At 40.0% G+C, this 26,117-nt stretch overlaps 1 protein-coding gene across 4 annotated transcripts in view; it reads left to right on the top strand.

The window, feature by feature from the left end:
• The window catches only part of EPB41L4A (erythrocyte membrane protein band 4.1 like 4A), a 262,232-nt gene that overhangs the window by 181,242 nt on the left and 54,873 nt on the right, over positions 1–26,117 (top strand). For all 4 annotated transcript variants that reach the window (XM_043595359.1, XM_043595348.1, XM_043595339.1 and 1 more), the window contains exons 11-13: positions 2,985–3,076; positions 4,469–4,546; positions 10,391–10,512. In XM_043595359.1, the coding sequence (XP_043451294.1) occupies positions 2,985–3,076; positions 4,469–4,546; positions 10,391–10,512 (292 nt within the window). The remainder of the gene's footprint in view (positions 1–2,984; positions 3,077–4,468; positions 4,547–10,390; positions 10,513–26,117) is intronic.

Below are 26,117 nucleotides of genomic sequence, written 5' to 3'. Positions count from 1 at the left end.
ATCAGTGTCACAAAGTGGTCCTCACCAGCCACCATTTCTTGTCAGTGATAATGTCTAGTATGTCCTGGCACATGTAGAGCTTTCGTTGTTGGAAGGCACAGGAAGGTGGAGTATAGATTCTGAGGAAGGTGGTGGTGGGGAGAGGACCACATGTCCTGTACTCACTTTATCCTAATCATTTATCCTGATACAATGCAATCACAAGCAAAATTATTTTAAAATAAATGACCTGTGCATTGTATTTTTGGATAATGCAGTGACCTTAAAAACACGTACGGTTATATAAGAAACTCTTTTTTTTAAGTTTATTTATTTATTTGGGGGTGGGGGAGGTATGAGCTGGGGAGGGGCAGAGACTGAGGGAGAGAGAATCCCAAGCAGGCTCTGAGCTGTCAGCACAGAGCACAGCATGGGGCTCCATCTCACCATCGTGAGATCATGACCTGAGCTGAAGTCAAGATTTGGATGCTTAACTGACTGAGCCACCCAGGCACCACACTATAAGAAACTCTTGATAGTGGTGGCCTCTGGGGAAGGGGATTGGGAACACGATGGGAGTGAGATTTTAGTTATCAGTGTGTGTCCATTTTGGTAATGTTTGGCATTTGTACCATGTGTGTATATTATGTGTGAAGAAAAGAAAAGAAAAAGGAAAAACCCTTCCCTTCTAAGCATTCCCATGTCCTGACAGGATGCTTGGTTTCCCACCCTGCCTGCAAGGATCTTCTGTGATTTCTTGGGCACCCCCTTCCCCCATTTCTTTTGCTTTTGAGGAATGCCCTTTCTGAATCCATTGACTTTGCTCCCTTATCTCTACTTGTGTAATCCCTGCCCCTTTCATGAAAGTCTCCGAAGATGTCTTACCATGAAATGCAGTCCCCTCCTTTCAAACCTTGTTTGACCTTTCCCGGTCACTTGAGTCTTGTGCTCTCCTTCTAGCCTCTCTGCCACTGTTGCCTCCTGTTCTGTTTTGACACCCCCCTCCCTCCCCGCACTCCTTCTTCACAGCGTCCTGGTTGTGATTTTATCTTTACCCACTTCGTTCTTTCTCCTGGAACAATTTCTTTTATGCTCTTGGGTGAAATCATTTGTGTCAGCAGGTGTGGCCTGTCTCTTCAGCTCTGTGTCTGCATGTCTCCTGGCCCACTAGGTATGTTTAGTTCCCCATTCCATAGGCACCTCAAAATCAAAATAGCCTGAACTTACTATCTCTTCCCTCGCCATCCAAATGCCCAATTTTTTCTACTTGCTGTATTTCATTAGTTAGCATTCCCCAAGCCAGAAACCTGGGAATTGTCTTAAGTTCCTTCCTCCACTTCACAAGGTTTTGGAATTATAGGCGGCCTTGCTGTAACATGCATATATTGGCTCTGTTTTCATCACACCCTTTCATCTTACAAATAAACTTCTAAACTGGGCAGCTTCCTTCCAGATGGACTTGGAATAAATTTCATGCATATAAATGTTCTTTCCTTATTAAAAGGTGGGAAGGATCCTTTTCCATTACTCATCTGCATTGACAATTTTGTGCTTATAAATCCATAGAAACCTCATTCCAGGGGCATTTCTGCATTTGAGGCTTAAGTTTGCTAATTTAGTTTTAATTTTTTTAAACGCTTATTTATTTTTGAGAGGGAGAGAGATAGAGAGACAGAGCACGAGTGGGGGGAGGGGCAGAGAAAGAAGGAGACACAGAATCTGAAGCAGGCTCCAGGCTCTGAGCTGTCAGCACAGAGCCCAATGCAGGGCCCGAACCCACAGACTGTGAAATCATGACCTGAGCTGAAGTGGGATGCTCAACCGACTGAGCCACCCAGGCGCCCTATGCTAATTTAGTTTTAGATAAAACAAACAAACAAACAAACAAAACAATTATAAAGCTTCACAGAATTTGTGGCTCATTGTTTTAGCACTTAGATTCTATCTTATGTGGTTGCCTATTCAGTCACTTAAAAAAATAAATAATATCTTCTGCACAATTAGAATGATCTCTAATATTGCCTTTATTTCTCATGTGTTAAATATAGGTAGGTAGCTACTGGATAGTTGAAATTTAATGTATATCTATTATGTACTTTACATAGGTCATATCATTTAGTTTAATTCACCCAATAACTGGATGCAGAATGTGGAAGCTCAGAGCATGTAGATGACACTGCTGTGGGGGTCGCTCCTTGCATTGGCCCTCCTGAGATGCTTTAGTCATCATTTTAAATGTAGCATGTACATCCCTGAAAATAATAGAGTTAATAACTGGGTTTATGGGCATCTCCTCTTTATTGGGAGTTGATTTCCACACAGTGTGGTCCGGTTTGGGTGCCCGTTTATGATGGAAAAGTTTGCAGTACTTCCTTGCCATGGCCCTGCTTATCCATGGTCTTGGGGTGATGAAGAAGTAAGTGATAAAGGTGACGGCACTGCGATTTATGTGGAACTTAATTTCATAATTTTAATTATTGAAGGTGGTTTGAAGGCATCCCTCCAAAAATAGTTACCAAGAGATAATTATTTTTTTGTTTTATGTGTTAATAATTTCTCTGCCTACCCAAACTTTTTTTTTTTTTTTTATGAAAATAGTACTTTTATACCAGCAGAATTTAAAAAGTAGAACAGTGCATTCATAATAGCAAACAGATGCATAACATCTAAAAACTGCAAATGGGGTACCTGGGTGGCTTAGTCAGGTCAGCGTCCGACTTCGGCTCATGTCATGGATCTCATGGTTCATGAGTTCAAGCCCCACATTGAGCTCCGCGCTGAGGGCTCTGAGCCTGGAGCCCGCTTTGGATTCTGTGTGTGTCTCCCCCTCTGCCCCTCCCATACTCGTGCTCTGTATCTCGCTCTCTCTCTCTCAAAAGTAAATAAACATTAAAATTTTTTTCTTAAATTCTGCCTACCCAAACTTTTGATAAAAGGTAGCTGTCATCTGAAGATTAGTATGGTCAGTAATTCATATTCTCTCTTTCTCTTTTTGTTTCTCTCAGTGCAATGAAACCTCATTCTTTTTTGAAGCTCGAAGTAAAACGGCTTGCAAGCATCTTTGGAAGTGTAGTGTAGAACATCATACATTTTTCAGGTATGTTAATGTGAAAGTTTTGTGCATTGTTCTAATAAGTGAAAATTGCATTTGTTTTTATAACAAGTGTTCTTTTCTGTCTATAAGTAGAAATTTAGAAGTGTTTCTCTTCTATTAATTTTTTTCAGCCACCTAATTTTCTGGATCATATTAATACACACACACACACACACACACACACACACACACACAGATACCTTCTTTGGTCCTACTATAAGAAAGGGTCAAGGACATTTACATATATATAAAATTCAGCTTTGGTATTGATAGAAATTAAATGTTCTATGGACATACTAAATTTGAAATGCCTGTTAGTCACCTAAGTAGAGGTGTGGAGCAGGCAGTTGGGTGTCCAGGGCTTATTGGAAAGACCACAGCTGGCCATGTAAATTCACTAGGTATTTAAGGCAAAGGGGACTGGGTGAGGTCATCAGTGGAAAAAATGAAGAAAGAGAACAGAAAGCCAAGGACTGAGCTGTAGGACCCTCCCAGCATGTAAAGCGCAGTAGAGCTAATGAAGGAGTATAAGATGGCCTAGCCAGTAGAGTGCATGGGAAAATGGAAAATAGAGAGGAAAATGCCGTGCTGAATAAGAAGCCAGCAACTGCATTGCATGCTCCCAGGACATCAAGTAAGAGGAGGGTAGAGAGTTGACCATTGGATTATAGTGACACTTTCTTTCACATCCTTCTAGTGTAAAGATAAAACCAAATCCTATCAGGTAATATATTAAGCTTTATGTTTTGCTTTTTAAATTTAAAGTTAGATTAATTCTTCCCCTTATTCCTATTTGATGGAAGGAGCATGGAGCACTTCTCCCCAATAGCATGATGTTGGAGAAGAATTCTTATAAAATGACCTATGTCCTTTATAGAGTTTATATTAGTTGAGGGATGTGGCCCAGCAAGCCTGAGACATTGCCTCTAGTCCCATGGGGCCTGGGCCAGGGAGCTCCACATGGAAGGTGTCTGTTGAAGGTACCCTGGAATGGGAAGTCCTGGAATATAAAGAGGAGTAAAACACTACATCAGATCTGTCGTGAAAGCCATGGCATGGATATTTCAACATAGTGACACTATTCTTAATTTAAGTAGAGAAAGTAAGTTGATTCACAGCTGAAGCTTCCAAAGGGCAATGATCTATATAATAGCTTGCCGAAACTATGAACACTCTGATATTATACATACATAAAATCCTAGAGCATGGTTGTATTTCAAATATTAGCTTAAAATAACTGGTAATTATTTCCTGCCAATATGTACAATAACTCAGATATTTCGACTAGCTGTGAAACAATGCTGCACTCTATTTTCTACATAGCTTTTGCTCAAGGGTTGTGTAAGTACCTGTATTTATGAATCCTTATCTAATTTTCTTTTAAATACTTATTAGAATGCCAGAAAATGAATCAAATTCATTGTCAAGAAAACTCAGCAAATTCGGATCCATGAGTTATAAGCACCGGTATAGGTAAATGGCATTTTTTCTTTGGGGAAGGGTATATACATGTGAATAAATAAATATTTAATTCAGTTGTCCACATACACACACACACACACACACACACACACACACTAAAGTTTATGATTTAAATTTTTTTTTTATTTTTCTGCCAGTGAATTTCAAAAGCATAACAGTTTATTAAAACTTTCTTGACAAAAACAGCCTATTTAATATGTGTATTAGCTATGTTAAGTTTAGGACTTTTAGAATGTAGTACAGCTTATGATCTTCAGAAATTCATTTTGGTACAATTATCACTTTATTTCTAATGATGTGATTATGAGACAAAGTAGATATCCTGAATTGTAGCTGAGTGGTGTTCTTAGAACCATTCAGTCAATCACCTGTTGTAACACAATGTGTACTTTATACTGTGGATCAAAGCGTGTTTCTTACAGCATAAAGCTTAAGTGTATAATGCTACAATTATGTCTAAACTTTACTGAGCAGTTACTAAGTACCATGTATTGTGCTAAATGTTTTCCATTTATTGCTTCATTGAATAATTCCTGTCTTTTTAATATTATCCCCCTTAATATCACTTTTCAAGGTAACCCAGCCAAGAAGCAGGAAAGTGGTCCCTTCCCTGGCAGTCTAACTCCAAAGCCCTTGCTTTGACTATTAGGCAAACCCTGAGCATGTTACAGGAAAAGCCTGATTGGGCCTTTTTCTAATACCAGCATTAAAAATGGGAACCTTCTGTGTTGTGAAAAAGAACTGTTTTGTTTCAATTCGTCTGTTAAGTGGAGAGCCTGTGATATGCAAGGCAAGATATTGGATTGGGTGCCCAGAGATATAGAGAATTGGATCTAACTACTTCTGCCTTTAGAGAGCTCCAGTGAAGCAGGTCCCAGGCCCTGTAAAACACAAGTAGGGTGCCCAAATGCCACTCTGGAAGTGGGATACTGTTCTCTCAGTTCCACTGGAGACGGCACTGAATGAAATTCTTACCTAGGAGACTTAAAGCCAAGTCATTGTTGGCAGGACAGTGGTATGCCAGATTTTAATTCCTCTTTTTCGACCCACTTTTTTTTGGTTCTGAATTTGAAACCAGAGATGATCAATAAAAGAGTGATTAATAGTGAATGTTCAGTGCGTTACTCACTTGGGTTATTTGCTCATTTGATGCCCAAGACTTAACTGTTATTGTATTAGAGAGATATTCTTGGTATTTGAATGAAAATATTCATTGAAGGGCACGTGGGTGGCTCAGTCGGTTAAGCTTCCGACTTTGGCTCAGGTCATGATCTCACAACTCATGGGTTTGAGCCCTGTGTTGGGCTCTGTGCTGACAACTCGGAGCCTGGAGTCTGCTTCAGATTCTGTGTTTCCTTCCCTGTGCCCCTCCCCCCCCCCCACTCAAAAGAAACATTTAAAAAAATTTTTTAGGGGCACCTGGGTGGCTCAGTAGGTTAAGTGTCCGACTTCGGCTCAGGTCATGATCTCGCGATTCGTGAGTTCAAGACCTGCGTCGGGCTCTGTGCTGACAGCTCAGAGCCTGGAGCCTGTTTCGGATTCTGTGTCTCCCTCTCTCTCTCTGACCCTCCCCCGTTCATGCCCTCTCTCTGTCTCAAAAATAAATAAATGTAAAAAAAAAATTAAAAAAAATTTTTTTAATTAAAAAAAGAAAATATTCATTGATATCTAAAAATTTAACCTTCCGGTTACCAAGGTTCTTCCTTAGATAGTGATGTAGTTAAGGAAAGAGTATTTACTTTTGTATTGAGAAGAAGAGCTGATAATATTTGGGCTGTTTTTCTAGTTGGTGCATAAAACATTGTGAGGTTTATAGTGTAAATCTTCTTGTCACTGAAGTAAAGCTAGTGAAAAAGCATCTGTCAGTGTTCATGCTATTAAAATTGTAATTATGCTGTTTAACATATGCTGTAGTTGGTTTCCACAAATTTACCCATACCTGATTTCTTAAATTTATTGAAATGCAAATGTTGTGGCTACTGGGGATTATTATTAGAAAGTTATTGGGTTTTGCATATTAAATATCATTTCTTCCAAGAAAGTAATTAAAGGTAACCTTTGCAGAATTGGAAGCTCCACTAAATCTGTTCTAATTTTGTGGATGGTATTAACTCCCCAGTAAGTCGTAATGAAACCCAAATCTCCGTGTCTGTACGTAGGAAGCATTAACATTACCCCATCCCTGGAAGAAAGACGTTTCATCCCACTGCCCAGAGCTAGGCTCAGGCCCAGGTGGGTCTCTGACAGCTGGGTGGTCACCAGCACGTGGACTGTTGATTGTCAAAAGTGGAAAAACAACCAGCCTTTAACACACATCATATGCCTACTCCTTTCTTGAGACTCCTTTCTGGAGGCCCCATGGGATACAAGCAGAGTTCTGGAAACACAGGCAGCCCCTCCTTCACCCTTCAGGCTTTTGGGGCATGGGGGATAAGGGACAGCAGAACAGGTGGCTGTGGTTTGTGAGTGTGGGTGTCTGCCTGCTTTGTGTGTCTGTATTTCTTTTTTTTTTTTTTTCAACATTTATTTTTGGGACAGAGAGAGACAGAGCATGAACGGGGGAGGGGCAGAGAGAGAGGGAGACACAGAATCGGAAACAGGCTCCAGGCTCTGAGCCATCAGCCCAGAGCCCGACGCGGGGCTCGAACTCCCGGACCGCGAGATCGTGACCTGGCTGAAGTCGGACGCTTAACCGACTGCGCCACCCAGGCGCCCCTGTGTGTCTGTATTTCTGCTGGTGTGTGTGGGATGGAAGAAGGGTTCTTGTCTTTGCTCTCTTTCCTCCATCGTGGGGCTTACAGAACACCAAGAAGATTCCAACATCTCTGAGAAAAATGAATTACTAAGAAGGAAAAAAATTGACATTTTTAGTGATACATGACTGCCAGTTGTCTCAAAAGTTCAAAATTTGTGGGAAAACGGAGCTGAAATCAGTCTAGTTCTTTTGTTGTTGTTTTATTATCACATAGCAATAATTTAAAATAGATACTGATGAGGTATTTTGTGATACACTGGTATCTCTTTCTCTGAGCCCCTCAAAAACTTCTCGCAAAGGACAAGAGTGTGTGCGCCAGCGTGTGCGGAGGCAGGGAACTGGTGATTATGGGGAAGAAGCTCTTTCTGGTCACTACGGAGAGCCACTAGACATGAATCGGAACTCTTATACTTTACACTGTAAATCTTTCTCTTCATCAAGTACTTTCTGCTGCAAGGAAATAGTAAGAATACTGTACAAGAATATTTCCGCTAGGAAATACTCTGAATAAGTGTGTGTGTATGTGTGTGTGTGTGTGTGTGTATATAAAATTATGATATAATTTTATTATAGTCATGAGTTGGACTCTCAATCTACTGAGCCACCCAGGCGCCTCAACTAGAAATATATTTTAATTTTTTTCGTGTGTGTGGGGGGTGCCTGGGTGGCTCAGTCCGTTAAGCATCCGACTTTGGCTCAGAGTCATGATCTCGCGGTTCATGGGTTCAAGCCCCACATCAGGCCCTGTGCTGACAGCTCAGAGCCTGGAGCCTGCTTTGGATTCTGTGTCTCCCTCTCTCTCTCTCTGCCCCTCCCCTGCTTTTGCTCTGTCTCTCTCTCTCAAAAATAAATAAACATAGGGGCGCCTGGGTGGCGCAGTCGGTTAAGCGTCCGACTTCAGCCAGGTCACGATCTCGCGGTCCGTGAGTTCGAGCCCCGCGTCAGGCTCTGGGCTGATGGCTCGGAGCCTGGAGCCTGTTTCCGATTCTGTGTCTCCCTCTCTCTCTGCCCCTTCCCCGTTCATGCTCTGTCTCTCTCTGTCCCAAAAATAAACGTTGAAAAAAAAAATTAAAAAAAAAAATAAATAAACATAAAAAAAAATACATATTTTAAATGAGGAAAATGAGGCTCCAAGAGATTTTAAAAAGAATCTGCTGAAGACCACACAGTTATAGCAGAGCTGTGTTTTAAACTGGGCTGGTGGAGCACCTGGGTGGCTCAGTTGGTTAAGCATCCGACTTTGGCTTGGGTCAACATCTCAGCTCATTGGTTTGAGCCCCACATCAGCCTCTGTGCTCACAGCTCAGAGCCTGGAGCCTGCTTCAAATTCTGTGTCTCCCTCTTTATCTTCCCCTTCCCTGCTCATTTGCTCATGTGCTCGCTCTCTCTCAAAAATAAATAAACATTAAAAAAACATTTTTTTTTAATTTAAACAAACTGGGCTTGTAACATCATACCAAATGGTTCAGTGTTCTTCCCTTTCTCCCAGGCCACCAGGCCATGTCACAACAACCAGCTGGAGGTCAGAAAGCTCATTCTAAGTCCTGTGTAGGCTGTGGCAGATCAGTTTATGTTTCTGGACCTTAGTTTTATTAATCTTGTAATATGATTTTCTCATTATCCTTTATTCCTGAGAGAGAAGCCATGAGGGAAAATTGAATGGTAAAGTAAAATCTCATTATAAAATGCCACAGTGGGTCCATATGCTGGGTTGTATTTTCAGGGCAAATTTTTTTTTCCTCTGCAATGAAGTATACAGTATTCCAAGTCTTTCTGATAACAGAGTCTGTTGTAAGTAGCTCTTATCTTTATGCTTCAAATCATTTATAACAATGGAATTCTGCTCTTTATATGGAATTTTGTTTTTTAGCCTTTTAGGAGTGAGATGTTGCTGTTTGTGCTGTCTTATGTACTACCTTTAAAAAAAAGGTTAAATTTCAAGTAAAAGAAAACCTGTCACAGGTTTTCTCCCATTCTCTATGCTGGTTCCCATCAACTCTTGAACACGAGGCACACACAGATGGAGCCTGCCATGGTATAGCTCATATCAAGTGGTGTCCCTAGCTAGCCTGACGGGAGCCACTTTGATGAGTGTTTCAAGCATCTTTTTATTTCTAATAAAGGTAGATGGGGTAGTAAGAAGGGGGAACTTTCACAGAAGTGTGTAGGAGGTGAATTTTGCTTGTATAAGTCTCATCTCTTTATCCCATTTATCCTGTAAATGTAGGAGGAATAAGATTTGGGGCCATGAAATGGCCTTTTTCCTCCCATACGTGGGCTCTTTTTGTGATGAATCAAACTAGACATACAAAAATTCATTTTTCCTGTACCTAAATGATATTTTCTTGTGTGAAAGTCAGAGTCATTCACTGGCTCAAATTCAGCAGCTGTGGACTAATTTTTCAGTAAGATGAATGTTCACTGAAATCCAGCAAACAAAATCACACCAATCCTCAGGAAAATTATGTGAAGGTTAGTCCATTCCCAGGGAAAGCTCACCTTGCATCCTCAGACTCTTTAAGGAGGCAGCACTTTGCGTGGGCTTTTGGCTTACTTTAAATCTTTCTCGGCACTCTATCTGGCACAGGTGAGGTGAGCATTAATAAATGGTTGTGCCACAGCAGGGTTCAGGGTAAAATCATACCAAGCCATCCTGTGGGGCATGCTTTACAACTTGCTGTGTAAGTACAACCTAGTGACATGTTGATTCATGTAGAATCGTTGCTATTGTATAATTTAGCCCAACGTAATTTATTATTTAGTTGTAGAGCTGGAAGACCATCAGTATCCTCTATTTCTAGCTCATTCTACTTAAATCTAAACCTAACCTCTTTAATAAATTTCTGCCTCTGAAAGATTGTCCTTCTATCTAACCTAAGACTCTCATATTAGAATTTAATATTACTGCCTTGGTTAATATTGCAATGAGAATCAATTGAAAACCCTTATATACTTAGGGCCTCTGTGACTCTGTGTTGTTTTTCTTCTCTGCATACTGTGTAGATATTGTGAATGAGCCGTGGTTTAATTTTGTGACTGTGCGGTTTTATCTGTGTTAACCAAAATGTTGCATTTCCAAGTGGCAGGACAGCGTTGCAAATGAGTCGAGACCTTTCTATTCAACTTCCTCGGCCAGATCAGAATGTGGCACGAAGTCGAAGCAAGACTTACCCAAAGAGAATAGCACAAACACAGCCAGCTGGTGAGTCACTGATATAACCTTGCATTTCCTTTTAGGGTGGTGGTCCAAGATAAGCTCAGGTGGTGACTATGGCCATGTAGTTTCATTTATTGTTAAGTAGGATTTTTAATTTGACCCTGAAACTGTTGAAGCAATTAGAAGTTACTATAAGTAACTTCAGGGTCAAATTAAAAATAGTAAGTTTTATATATAGTAAGTTACTATAAGTAATTGAGTAATTTCTTAGTCTGATGTATCTGAGATTGGAACTGAAACTCTTACCAAACGTCCTTTAAAAAAAGTAATAGTATTGATATAAATTAAACTATACAGAATTCAGTTGGATTTTTATTGTTGGTTTTTTATTGTGAAATATGTGTATAGACAAGTGTTTACAATGTACATACATGCATATGTATGTACACTTGCACATACACACACAAAATTTAACATAGCCTGTGATCCCAAAGTCCTTCCTATTAGCCTCATTATTTATATCTTCACCATCTCCCTTCCCAACCAGAGAAAATCCCCATCTAACTTTATGATAGTTATTTCCTTAATTTTTGTTAGAATTTTAATACTGTGCAGACTTCCCCAAACAAACAAGTTTATTTTTGCCTATTTTTAACATAATTTATATGAATGACCATGGCATACATTGTTTGTGTCTTGCTTCTATCAGTGCTGTATGTATACTAAAGTGCATTCATTTTTCTTGCTGTGAGTATTCTGTTATGACATTCTCTTTATCCATTCTGTTTTTGATGGACAGCTGGGTTATTCAAATTTTTGTTTTAAATGAAGACTACTTCTGTAATAAAACCACCTAATCAGCTTTAATCCATGTTCAATGCTCAGAACTCACAGAATTATTTTGTAAAGTGACGTTACTGAGTTTGGTTTATGTCTTACCTACAGGTCCCCCTTGTCTAACATGCTCCATGGACTTTTCTCATACTGTTTCACTTGAGTCTCACCATAGCCTTGTGAGGTAGGGCAAGGCACAGAGTATGTTCCCATTTTACAGATGAGGAAGACATAGTTCCAGCATCTAGAGAAGTGTGGGGCTGGAATAAGAGCCTAGATCTCCTGGTTTTTGTTTTTACCATATTGTGGCAAGTGAGGGGAATTTTTAATAACAGTAATTTCTATCTGAGCATTGCATGACAATTGACATAGCATTGTGACATCTGTTGTTTCGTTTAATCCTTATGTCAAGCCTCTGAGGAAAGTGTTCTGCTCTACTGCTCCCTGTGTGAGAGTGTCACCTGACTTACTCTTTCGAAGCCCAATTAAATCTGAGTGTAGGTTCCCCCCATCACTGAGCTGGGAGGAAATTAAATTCTTTCTGTTGGTTCTGCAGTGGCAAAATAAGACTTGAATTAACTTTGCAATAGGTTACTTTGCCACAGAAGTATTATCGTTTTCCCTGTTTGGGTGATGAGGAAAGTAAGAGTTAAAAGGACAAATTTGTCCAAGATTATATAAAAAATAGGTAACTTAGGATAAAAATTTTACCTGTAATATTTAATATTTTTGTCTTAATAATTTCTATTTATCTTTGTTATGAGCAGTCTAAAATTCCATTTGGATCAAATACAACGTGGTACAATTAGCAAACTTTCAAATCCTATGCTGTTTCTGAATTGCTGTGCCTCATGAAATGAGTGAGACCAACTGAGACTATCAAAAGCATGTCTTGCTTCAAATTACCATTGCATTCTACTCAAGACGTGGGAATCATACATGCTTTGTTTACAAACCTGCTCCCTTGCTCCTTTTCTTCTCATATCCTCTTACAAAGATAGTTGCCTCTGTGACACTTTTTGTATATGTGTGGGTGTGTGGCTCTCCTTGGAAGCCCAAATACTGAAGCTGATTAATTTAGGGACAAAGGTTTTTGGTTTTATTTTTGTTTTTCTCTTGGCGTATGCAGAGAACAACCCCTGGGGATGATTTTGGACTTTCACATCCCTCATTCATCTTGTGTTGTATTAAAACACACTCTCTTCTTGGTAGGGGATAAGGGTGTGGTTAATGTACCACCCAGGCTTTTCAAGGACAGCCTCTCAGCATCTGGGAGACCTTTTTAAAATGCACCACATTATGCATTTATTATTATAAATGCCTGCCTGGTTCAATTGGTGGAGCATGTGACTCTTGATCTCAGGGTCCTGAGTTCAAGCCCCACGTTGGGTGTAGAGATTGCTTAAAAATACATACATGCATACACATTTGTTTTAGAAAAGTTAAGAAACTTAGAACCTTTCCTTCCAAAAGAAAAAAAATCTTTCATATTCAGTTCCATTCTCCTGATAGTTAACACTTATTACGTAGCTTTCTAGTTGTTTGTATATCTTTTCTGCAAAAGCAATATAGTAGTCTCTTACAATCTGCTTTTCTTATTTAATAATATGTCACGGATATGTTTTAATAAGTTTCTAAATGTTCTTAGCACCATTTTAGCATCTATATAATTTTCTGTTACACAGATGGATAGACATATAATTTATTCAACCAATCTTTAGTTCTTAGATGGTTTAAGCTGTTTGAAATTTTGAAGAATATAAATATAACTAAAGTGAATCTCCATGGAGTGATAGCTTTAAACATCCATGCTAATTTATTACATGTATTTTAAACAATGGTTCATTTTCATCATTTTTAACATAAAAAGGATTAAACAATGCTGTGTTTAGAAACTAAGTCAGACTTTGCTGTGTACACATTTCACTTTGATTTTGAATTACTTTTAGTCTGACTTTTCAAGTCTGGATTCCACAAAACTGCGATGTGTTATGGGATCCAGAGATGGACCCTCCCTTTGACTGTGTGACTGTCTTGGGTAGGGAAGGATCACTTCGCAAATGCCTATGGTGAGGTGTCACAGTTGCTGTCACACATATAGGGAGAATGTGGTGGAGGCAGAGATTAATGTTTTTTTTGCTTTCTCAAATCTTCCATTTTCTCTTTCCTCTAATTCAAATGTACTTTACTGGGAGCCTCAGCTGAACCCAGTTGGTGGTGACCCAGTCTCAGCCATGCCCTACTTCTCAGGTCATGGTGGGATTCAGACTTGGAGCAGAATATTTGAAGAGGGTCCTCTTGTCTTCATCTACATTAGTCACTGCTGTGCTCCTTGTTCCAGCCAGGCCCCAAGAAGGTGGGCAGTTCTGTGTGAAGCTGGGCTGGGATGTGTGTGTGAGAGGGAGGGGTCTTTGGCTTGGCGTGCCTGAGAGCCTGCTGTGCTTAGGGTCAAGCCTGCGCAGAGACCTCACTGGCAGTCCTCCGTGGTGAAGTTTCTGCTGCCTGGGGGAGGGGATGCTTCAGAGAGTGCCTGCAGGTCACTAGGTCAGGTCGCTGTAGCCCTCTGGCCTCTGTCCCCTTCCCCACCATCGCAGGCAGTTTCTCCAGCCTGTTACTTTTTCTTCCCACACCCCCAGCTTGCTCAGAGCACCCTTTCCCTCGGAAGCTCCCTATTCCTGAGGCCCATTCATGGGTGGCTGGGCCGGAAAGGAACAATAGGTCTTGTCTTTTTTTAAATTACTTTTTACTGACCAAAGGGGAACAAAAATATTACTTTACTAAATTACGACGCCACAGTTACTTAAATTTTCATTTACAAATTTTGACCGTTAAATTTTGATCAACAGAAAACTGATTTTGAGATGTAGAAGAGATTGATTAGATTGTACTGTATTTGACAAAAAGGAGTTATGGTTTATTTATTTATTTAAAAGTTTTATTTATTTGAGCGATATCTACATCCAACCTGGGGCTTGAACTCATGATTCTGAAATCAAGAGCCAGATGCTCTACTGACTGAGCCAGCCAGGCATGCCTGGAGTTATGGTTTAAATAAAAGATAGATTTTCTCTTTCTACTCTAAACAGGCCAGCTATTAATTTTCATAGATTAAATTCTGCTGATATTCTCCCTAAAACAAAATTTTAGAACTATAGTTTCAGGAGTTATTGGCATAGATTCTCACCTCATTTAACACTTACATATAATAATAATAAAAAAAACTAATTGTGGTAGGAGGCTTTCATTTTTTGTTAGTTTATAACATTAATTGATGGTGCATGATTCGTTACTATAGAAGACATTCTTTTATTTAAGTTAAAATACCTCAGACAAACTCAGTGATTTCTCCTCTTAACTTGCATCTTGGTTGTCTGGAGATTTAAAACACTTTTTTTTTTCCCACCTCTCAGTCACAAATAATAAATGCCCTGGTAGCTAAAAAGCCATTGTGTTTAGAATCCGCCAAGATTAGGCCTTGGCACCTCTATGAGGAAGTGCATTCCGGAGTCAAGAGCCCTGCACCCAGCCTGCCTGCTGCTCCACCCCAGGAGCTCAGCGCCAGGGCAGGGAGCCAGAGCATTCCTGCAGATCTGCATGGCCTCAGAGGGAGCTTGGGGGTAAAGCAGGAGGAGAGAGGTCAGGAAGGAAAAGTGCATATTTGTACAGCCCTTTCTCTGACAAGGTCTTGGCAACCCACATAGGTGGGTTCCTGTCAGAAGAGAATCAGCTATAGGTAGGCAGTACAGACAATATCTGGCTATAACTCATAATTAGCTGTAAGAAAAGTACTGGGTGAAGAAACATATCCATTTGCAATGGATAAACAGTGCTGCGATTGTCTGATACGGCATTTTAGGTTCTTAACGGCACCACACTGACGAACAGAGAAATAAATAGTTGCAGTGTAGCCTTCAGACGACTGAAAAGCAAGATCCGGTGACATTTTGGCATTCTCACTCAGCATCTGTGGGAAACGCTGCAAACACAATGCCTGGGGGTGATGAAAATGACTTTTGAACGAGGTTGGTTTGTGCTAGTCTGCAAGCAGACAGCTACTGCTCAGGCCAAGCCACTTGTTTCTGTGCAGGGGAGTGGACCCAGAGTTGCCAAACTTCCAGTGTTTTAAGGGAAGCATAATATGTGGATATTTATGTAAACTTTCCAGAATTTTGAATAGTGGCAATTTCATTTTAAAGATAGTCTTTTGTGTGCTAAATTGGAACCTTCTGAGAGCCAGATGTGACACGAGGGCTGCCTCTTTGGAACCTCTGATTGACAGCTGGTATGAACCCACCTGTCCCTGGAGTTCACTGCGGGTTGCTCCAGCATCCCCTGTGAGCATCACTAAATTGGATTCAACACTCCATGACTCCCAGCACAAGCACTTTGTTCTTAGTAGGTCAGTTGGCCAACACCAGGGGATGGTGGGTGCTGCACAGCTCTGGCCCCTGCAGCATAAGATTAACACATGGGTAGCTGACCAGCATCTATTGGTGAGCTGACGTGGGTGCACCCCAGAGCAGGACAGATGGAGAAATGCTTTAACATAGTGAAGTGCAAGTTCATTGATACAGTATATAGCTCTGGGCTGCTGAGAAATAGTAATGTCAAGAAAGTAATAATCATTTATTAAGTACTTCCTTTGATTAGCACATTGTGTGAGACATGACATCAGCAGAAGCCCAACTTGGCTGTGGCAATCAGAAATGTATTTTAAAAGGTTTTTGTTGCTGGTTTTTTTTTTGTTTTTATTATTTGTTTTAAATTTATTTTTGAATAAACACATTTGCACATTCACGTTTCTAATAGAGTTTTGAAAAGCTTAGAGGAAGACACTGATTCCTATGCTAGGAAACATGCATCATAATTTATGGGAAAAGTAACAAAACAGTACAAGACTGATCATACAAAATTCAAATGTTAGGACTTTCTACTGTGTTGTAACAGATACAACCCAAATCTTTAAGGCAAGGACCATAAGACACATTCATATCTGTACATTTTAATAGAATAGAGTAGGTCATTAAGTGAGAGCATACTTGGTTTCAGAGGAGGAGAGCTCATAGGAGGGCCTGGAGTCGTTGGATGAGATGAGGTGTAAGACAGTCACTTTGCGGGCCCAAAGAGGTGAAGTGATTTCTGAGTGTTGCATGTTCTGGAACCTGGAGGTATCTGGATGAGAATCACTAGGCACTCTGAGGAATGTCTGGAAGAAGACTGTGGCACCTTCCTGCGCACCTGATGGGAATCGTGGAGTGTTTGCTTATCCTGTGAGGGTCAGCAGAAGACAGGAAGGGAAGAAATTAGTATCAATTCTCATACAAGGGAATTAGAACAAGGCATTCTGACCAGGAGTGTTATGTGGCTCGTTTTGGAGATGATTTCTTGAAAATTTAACAGTGTTAACTTTGTTTTAGAGAGTGTGTGATTGTGACATTCATTCTTCAAGGTAACAAATAAGAATTAGCTGATCAATCTACTGAGATAATGATCCAGATCTGTGATTCCTGCTTCTTTTTCACCTGGACTGGAAGAATTCCTGCTGAGTCTTAGATTATCTCTTAACTGATTATTGAAACAGCTGCATTGGGAAGTCATGTGGTACAGTGGGAGGGGAAAAAAAAAGGTGTAGTGTATCCAATTTGAGTAAATTTGAATTCCTGGTCTAACTTGGCTGTGACCTACAACCATCATTCCATATTCTGATCTTTCATCTCATTATCTATAAAATAAAGGAACTGGTACAAAATCACTAAAGATCCCTCTTCCTAAAATTCTTTCTTCTCTCTGGCTTCTCTGTCATAGTGTTAAAAGGACCAAATATGACAAAAGATTTTGGAAAGCTTTTTTAGAGTAGTTTTTAAATTTAATCATTATTTCAGAAACCTATAAGATGTGGAAGATATCTTACCAGATCACAAAATACATTTTTCTCCTTGGAAATATACAATGTTTTTGTATACTTTTATATACAGAAGTATAGCTGGTTCTTTAAAACTTAAGTTCAGGGGTGTCTGGGTGGCTCAGTCATTTGAGCATCTGACTTCAGCTCAGGTCATGATCTCGTGGTCTGTGAGTTCGAGCCCCATGTTGGGCTCTGTGCTCACAGCTCAGAGCCTGGAGCCTGCTTCAGATTCTGTGTCTCCTTCTCTCTCTGCCCCTCCCCCGCTCATGCTCTGTCTCTCTCTTTCTGTCAAAAATAAAATAAACATTAAAAAAAATTATAAAACTTAAGTTCAAATGAAATTCATATTCCTGAATGAAATTAATTGCAATAAGCAATTCATTAATACAGCTTTTTAAGATGTTCTTTTAGTCTGAATTCACCAGATGAATCTGGATTTTACCTCTTTGGTTAACTCATGGTTAGAAATTAGTGCTATCTTCTGTTGGTGGGAATATAAACTGGTGCAGCCATTCTGGAGAACAGTATGGAGGTTTCTCAGAAAGTTAAAAATAGAACTACCCTATGATCCAGCAATTGCACTACTAGGTTTTTACACAAAGGATGCAAAAATATAGATTCAAAGGAATACATGCACCCTGATATTTATGGCAGCATTGTCAACCATAGCCAACTATGGAGAGAGTCCAAATGTCCATTGACTGATGAGTGGATGAAGAAGATGTGGTGTGTGTGTGTGTGTGTGTGTGTGTGTAGACACACCACACACACACACACACACACACACACACACAGGAATATTACTCAGCCATCAAAAAGAATGGAATCTTACCACCTGCAATAACGTGGATGGAGCTAGAGTGTATTATGCTAAGTGATATAAGTTAGAGAAAGATAAATATATGATTTCACTCATTTGTGGAATTTAAAAAACAAAACAGATGAATATATGGGAGGAAGTCAAAAAGGGAGAGAGGAAAACAAACCATAAGAGACTCAAAGATAGAGAATAAACTGAGAGTTGATGAAGGGAAGAGGGTGGGGGATGGGCTAGGTAAGTGCTAGGTATTAAAGGGGGCACTTGCTATGATGGGCACTGGGTGTTTTGTGTAAGTGATGAATCACTGAATTGTATTCTTGAAGCCAATATTGCACTGTATGTGAGCTAACTAGAATTTAAATAAATATTTGAAAAGAAAAAAAAGTGTTACCTTACTAGGTACAAATAGAGGCCTTTCTGGACAGGTTTTTGCATGGCTTTGTCTCTGCCTTTGTCTTCCGAGAGAATATAACCAAAGACTAGTCCTTTAGTGAACCTACTTCTTCTTGTAGAAGTTAGTGTGAATTGGTTCCACCTTCGCAGTTGTTTGTGGTCACAGCTCCTAAGGCTCTGCCTTGACTTTACAAACCATTTAGGTAAATTTTTCTGCTTTTTCACCCATCTTTCTACACAGATGGAGGTTCAAGGTTTTAAGATGGTTTTGAGATAGATTTCTTACGCAGACAACATCTGAGGATTTCACAGCTTTGTTTTACTACCAGATTCAGAATTCGCAGTGATTTCTCTGTCAGCATCTTCTTCAGACTTTGAGAAATCTGGGATTGATTTCTGTAATCTGCTCTTCTTACTTATTGGTATCAGTGTGAAAAATGGTTGGCATTAGTTCCTGGAGTTCAGGATTATTTTGGTTGGTGTAGGGAAAGCAGGGGAGGCAGGCAAAAAGGAACCACCTTTCCTGGAGCAGGTGTCCTGTTTGGCACTTTGAACAATGCGCTATGTGGATCTTGGAACCAAGTGTCCTGAGGGGTGACAGGAAATCCCTCTGTAACAATGGTCTTGCCCCTCCCCTCTCTCCAGGGGTGAGAATGGGGCACCTGAGGAAACCACCCGGTTTCCTTCTTCTGCGAAGCTGGAATCAGAGCCCAGAAGATGAGTCAGCTGTGGAGAGCCACCACTTTTGGGGCTACTGTTACAGCCCAGGTGCCAGGCACACCCATGAACAAAGAAGTGGGTTTGCAGAGAAAGAATAGAGTCACTGAGAAACACCAAAGGACCGTGCAGCTTTGAGAGGAGAATGGGGATAGGACACAGGAGCCATGAATTCCACTCTGTGAGGTCCTGCAGTGTCCTTTAAGTTGAATCCCTAATTTGGTCTGGTTTCCTTGCACCTTAACAGTGGATAATGTTACTTCTTTGGTAATCCCATGAGGAACGTGGGTGATATTCTCATTTTACTCACGAGGAAACCGAAGCTCAGAAACAATAATTACTTACTCAAGGTCACACAGATTGTAAAAGCAGTGTTTGAATCTACGTGTTTGGTATCTTAGAGCATATATTTGGAAAGTAAATGGAAAATAAAGAAGGTGAAACTCCTTGAATTGTTTGAAAATATACATCCCTGGTTTTTCCTACTATTGCATGATTTCCTTACTTCTTTAAATCTACTTGTTTCCACAGATATTCTTGAGAAGACAGTACATCCTGCTAATTTATTTATTTATTTTTTCAACGTTTATTTTATTTATTTTTTTGGGACAGAGAGAGACAGAGCATGAATGGGGGAGGGGCCGAGAGAGAGGGAGACACAGAATCGGAAACAGGCTCCAGGCTCTGAGCCATCAGCCCAGAGCCTGACGTGGGGCTCGAACTCATGGACTGCGAGATCGTGACCTGGCTGAAGTTGGACGCTTAACTGACTGCGCCACCCAGGCGCCCCACATCCTGCTAATTTATAAAGAAGCAGCAAGTCAGTCTGCTTCTAAGTTCTTTGGGACATTTTGCCCAGCAAAGAGGGGAAGAGGCAGTAACAGCCTTAAGTGCAAGGCACATCACGTAGATCATATAGTCAGGTGTATGTTCATGGCTCTTTTCCTTAGTTGGCACCCTTTTTTATTCTGCCTTGAAGCTGATGTTTATTTTCATTCTGTAAAAGATTTAATATATGGCAAGTCTGGTTAGATTTTCTCTAAAATGTTAATATTTCCACTCTTCCCATGAGTTAAGTTTAGCATTCCACGCATAGCTACCCAAATTAGAAAAGCAAGCAAAACTAAAGGCCTATGGTGTATTAAATATCATAGCTCTAGTGAGTTACCATAAATGATACTTAGTTTCCCATTCCCTTTTCCTTCATCAAGAATTTATTGAGCACCTCTTTGACATAAGACCTGTGATACTGTGATTTATAGTAAGAAATATGTATTTGGTGTTTATTCCCATTTCTGGCACAGAGCTCCTAAAACCATTGGAATTTCCTATATGATAAGAGCAGTAGAGGTGAAGGAACATCTTTTGTTATTCATAGCAAGCCCTTTTGAACATACTGGTGAGGTCACCTTTGGAAAGTCCCTAAGGATGGGGGCTGGGTACAAGGGGAGCCAGCCATAATTAAGGAGTTGGGATTTTCAGCCCCAGCCCCTGACCTCTGGAGAGGAAAGAGGTGTTGGAGATTGAGTTCAATCATTGATAGCCAACAACTTCATCAATTGTGCCTCTGTACTAAAGTCTCCATAAAACCCCAAAGGATGGGATTCTGAGGGGTTGGTGAATTCGTGGAGATGCAGTGAGTGTTGCTCAGAGCCCCTTTCTCATACTTTGTCTTGTGCATGTCTTCCATTTGGCCATTTTTGAGTTTTTATAATGAACTGGTGATCTCGTAAGTAAACTGTTTCTCTGAGTTCTGAGAACCCCTCTAGCAAATTAATCTGACGAGGAGGCAATCTGGAGGGATTCAGCCCTTAACATGTGGGGCCTGACATTATCTCCAGGTTGATAGCATGAGAATTGAGTTAAATTGCAGGCCACCCAGTCATTGTCCTCTGAGAATTGAATTGCTTGGTTAGGTGTTGGAAAAAACATTCAGTGGAGGCTCTTTTCTGTGGAGCATAGAGAAAGGAGTAAAACCTGGCCCCTGATTTAGGGGGAACTTAGTCATATAAAAATAATAAAGCAGTTATGTCACACTTATTCAAAGCCAAGCACTGTGTTGAGTACTTTCTCTTTGTTTCATCTTTATTATTATTATTATTATTATTATTATTATTATTATTTAAATTTTTCATCTTGAGACTCCATGCCCAATGTGGAACCTGAACTCATGACCCCAGAGATCAAGAGTCTCATGCTCCACCAACTGAACTAGCCAGGCATCCCAAGCACTTTTTTAAAAATTATCTAATCTTCATATCCACTATATAAGTAGTTTGGTGATACCTCTATTGTTGAGAAACCTGAGGCCCAGAGGGATTTACTAACTTGTCCAAGATCACACCATGGGTAAACTGGCAGAGCTGAGACATAAATGGACTTCCACTCTTGTAGACTTAGCCATTTTGTCAGGCTAGGGAGGTAAAAGATGTACTTACATGTGGGCCGGATGTGTCAAGTGTCACAGAGTGGAACTCTGAAAAAGTTTAAGTGCCCACTAGGATAATTTGCTTACAGCTGAGGGTAAAATGTATGATGTTATTGTGAAGGAAGTGGATTTTGAAGGCTGGCTAGATTAGGGCAGTAGATTTCACGCTGAGGTATGCAGCTCCTGGTGGTGAAGAGAGTACAGGAAGATTTTATTTTTTATTTTTATTTTTTATTTTTTTAAGGGTATTTATTCATTTTTGAGAGAGGCAGGTGGAGCACACACACACCCCTGCAAGCAGGGGAGGAACAGAGTGAGACAGAGAGAAACCTAAGCAGGCTCTCCATGCTGTCAGCACAGAGTCAGATGCGGGGCTTGATGTCACAAACCCTGAGATCAATACATGAGCTGAAATCAGGAGCTGGCCACCCAACTGGCTGAGCCACCCAGGTGCCCCAGGAGGACTTTCTTGAGGGTTGTGTGAGCACAGACGGTTTTGATTCAGTCGCCTTTCAGATTCTCTTTCCTGACGGGAATCTGCCTGCCGTAGTGCACTTGCTTTGCTGGCTCTTCTCTCCAGCCTGCCCTTTACCAGCGGACCATTTCCCATTGTCCGAAAGAAAGGCAGACCTTTTCCTCATCCAGAATCCATTACACTGTTTTGTCCTTAAATGTTAAAAACCTCCTGAGCTGGTGTTTGGAAACTAAATGGCCTTAATTATTAATGACTTCCTTTGCTAAGTCATTTCCTCATTTTTACTTTGGACAAAATTGGAGGAAGACCCAATTGATTTGTCACCTGATAGAGGATTTGAAATAATTTTAGGTATGTATCACTACTAGACACATAACTCTTAATTTCTTTACGTACAACTCTACTTATTTATGTGAACAAGATTTCTCAGCATTGAAATCTATCCAGATAAAAACAGGAATGGGATTATTGCCGACCTGTTTTATTCCAGCACAAAATAATAGTCATGAAGGCATATGATCTATGTCCTTGTTGGGAAAACAAAACTACCTTGTTTATCTCATTAAGAATTACTTTCCAACAAAAGTTTACTTTTTACTCTTAATTGTTTTTCAACATTATTTTGGTATACTAATAATCTATTAATAATTGTAATGGCTTAGTTCAGAAGAAATTTTTAACACCTAGAGCTTTATAAAACTTAAATTTATTTCTATTTTTTGTCACTGAGACGTGAATAAAACTTTCAAGTGGTACAACATGTATTACTTTGGGATAAATTTTTGGGAGGAGGTGGAATTGAAATGCAAATACAAGGAGAATAAAGAATGCCATGAAATTTCCAAATGGAAACTCATTTCATGTAGTTTTAAAATGGGTGACTGTGGGTATCCAATTTCTATGGTATTTTCTTGCATTGGATACATTGAAAAGAGTTGTGACACAATTCCATTTTAAAGTGTCAATATTTTCTGTATCCTGCAAATGACGTACTTCGGTATTGTTTCAACTTTTTTTTTTTAAATCAAATGTACTTGACATAGACTATCCTATTAGTTTCAGGGGTACATCACAGTGATTTGGTATTTTTATACATTACTAAATGATCCCCATGATAAATCTAGTTACCATTTGTCACCATAAAAAGTTGGAACTATAAAACTTTTGATAAAAAATGTTTGATATCACCTTAGAAGCATTCACTAGGGGACAGTAGTTTTTCAGATTCTTTTGTACTGGGTAAAAAGCTCAAAGAACTCCAAGTTAAGACCTCCTAGATCTGAGCTCAAACTATGAGGCAGAAAAAAATATGAATTTTCTCAATTTTACCTTAGCTAAAGAAGCCTTTTTAAAGCGGTTCTTACATATAATGATATGTACTTCGTATATATTTTATATTCTATTATACTTGCATCAAATAAAAACCTCTAAAGCAGGGATCTAGCATATTCCTGTGAAGCAGAACCAATTTGAGAGATGGAATGGTCCACCTGCTGCACCAGGTGAGATAAATTGACAGAAAATGACTTGGAGGGGCACCTGGGTGGCTCAGTTGGTTAAGCTCTGGTCATGATCTTGTGGTTTTCGAGTTCAACCCCCGTGTCGGGCTCTGTGCTGACATCTCAGAGCCTGGAGCCTGCTTCAGATTCTGTTTCCCTCTCTTTTTCTGCCCCCTCCCCACCATCATGTGCACGCATGCGCTCTCTCTCTCTCAAATAAATAAATATTAAAAATTTAAAAAAAAAGATGACTTGGAAAAGGTTTACTGTGTGTTGCTCTAAATTGTGTGGTCCCCTTGAAGGGGTTGGGGGGAATGCAAGAGTACTGCCAGGATTGGATGTGAGCGTTTACTCAGTCTTCTTCCCTTGAATTGTGTCCTCCTATCACAAGAAGAAAACTTGGTATTTAAGAGATTTGCCACTTCTTAATTCCAGCCAGCCAGTCACAGATAGGTGTTGTCATTGAGCCCATGGGTGCTGAAAGGAAAGATGGCACCCTTCTGCTGCTACCATGTCTCACAGCCCCTCCAGCATGCACAGGTGTAGATCACAAGTTCTTTAGCTAGAACGCTTTCATTCTACTCCGAAGACCTCAGGGACCGAGCAGATGACTTCACAGGTTCAGAAGTGCCTTTCTTGTTTTTGAACCTGCCTTTCTGACCCACGAGGAAGGATGTCTGTGACACACTGTGTCTCTCTCAGTGTGTACTTTGGTAGCTCCGCCAAAGGAGCAGAGGATGCAATGCCTTCATTTCCACCAAGCTCACACTCCGAAGTTGATCATTTTGGTGATGAGGAAAGCAGAGGGATCCAGGAGAGTACTGGGTCAGGGAAGGAGAAATTGGAAGCAGACCAACCAGAGAAACGATCTTTCATGTGTAGACATATTTTCCTAGCATCTTTCTCCTCCACACCCAATTCTTTATAATTTAGCCTTCAGCTTTTTAGCAGAATGCCTTGTTTGATCTTGCAGTTGACATGTAGCAAAATCAGTGTCTTAAAAGTCTCTATGTTTTTGCTAAAGCAGTAACTGCTTAAATACCACCCTTGGGCTTTTTGAATGAAGAAACTCTTTAAAAAGCAGGAATCTGGCTGCCTGTTTGGGATGAATGGGCTGATGTCAGGCATTTGAACTTTAAAGAATTAGCCACTAGATGATGAAACACTTCTATTTTCCAAATTTTGTGTTTCAAGATTCAGTTTTGTTTTGCCTAATTTAATGAGTGGCTGTTTTGCCAAATTCTCCTGTTTGACCATAATTTGTGGTGTTAGAAAAAATGTCTTATTTTGCTAACTTTCTATGCTTTCTGCCATTTTTTCCATAGTACTCAGTCTAAAGTTGGTGAAACCAAGGCATAGTGACTTTGTACTGTCACTGTAACAACTATAACATTAAACTGTATCTCCAATTAAAAGCTCATTCTTAATTCATGAATATCACATTTCTTATGATAAATCGTGGGGTTAGGCAATATGAAATCAGATGAGTTTTACTGGAACCTAATACATAATCTGTTGCATTGGGAACAGTTGTAATCTGCCCTGATTGTCTTAAGCATCGGATACAGGTTTTTTATCTTTTAATTTAGATAAGAAAATGTGAATAAATTGGATAAAATTTAACCTAAAAGTTTACAAATTTATCATATTTGAGTGTTCTTTTTTTTTTAATTTTTTTTTCAACGTTTTTATTTATTTTTGGGACAGAGAGAGACAGAGCATGAACGGGGGAGGGGCAGAGAGAGGGAGACACAGAATCGGAAACAGGCTCCAGGCTCTGAGCCATCAGCCCAGAGCCTGACGCGGGGCTCGAACTCACGGACCGCGAGATTGTGACCTGGCTGAAGTCGGACGCTTAACCGACTGCGCCACCCAGGCGCCCCCATATTTGAGTGTTCTTAAAATGAAATCATTTATATATTGAAATCCTGCTTTAGTAATTGGCTATTTGTCCTTCCCCTCATATAACAGAATAAGGCATTGTCACTTGCTTAGAAAAATCTTTTTTCACTTAATGTCACACATTTATCCTCATGCCTACTCTGTAAATTAAAAGCATTGGCAACATTTAAATGACATCAAAAGTTTAATTTAGGTTGATAGGTGTCAAATTGAGCTACAAATTTTGTGAGATTCCTAATACTATTAAAATGCAAAGTGTTTTTGTAACTGAAAATCCGTGCATATCCATCACCAAATTTTGACATCACAGGAATGACTTTTAAGAATTTTCCCCAGATCAAGTAGCTAAATAGATCCTGGGAAAGTTGATTTTGTTTCTGACAGCCACTCTTCCTGAATTGAAGGCAAGGGTCATTTAAGACGAGGGCACTCAAACGTGAACAGAGCCAAACCACACAAAAGCCTGGTCATGGTCTGATGCACACAAGCTTGAAACGTTCACATATAACATGTTAAAAAACGAACAAGGAAGGTACCATAAAGCATTGGACACTGGCATTGCAGTGTTGTGTAAACTGTAGAGAACTGTGTGGACCCATATTAACCTATAGTGACTAACAGTCCAGAGACAAAAATGATGACAGGAGCTAGATTTGGGTCCTTAAGAAACTATAGCA

The sequence above is a fragment of the Prionailurus bengalensis genome, chromosome A1 (assembly GCF_016509475.1).
Source record: "Prionailurus bengalensis isolate Pbe53 chromosome A1, Fcat_Pben_1.1_paternal_pri, whole genome shotgun sequence".
Lineage (NCBI taxonomy): Eukaryota > Metazoa > Chordata > Mammalia > Carnivora > Felidae > Prionailurus > Prionailurus bengalensis.
This window is presented reverse-complemented; position numbering and strand designations above follow the sequence as displayed.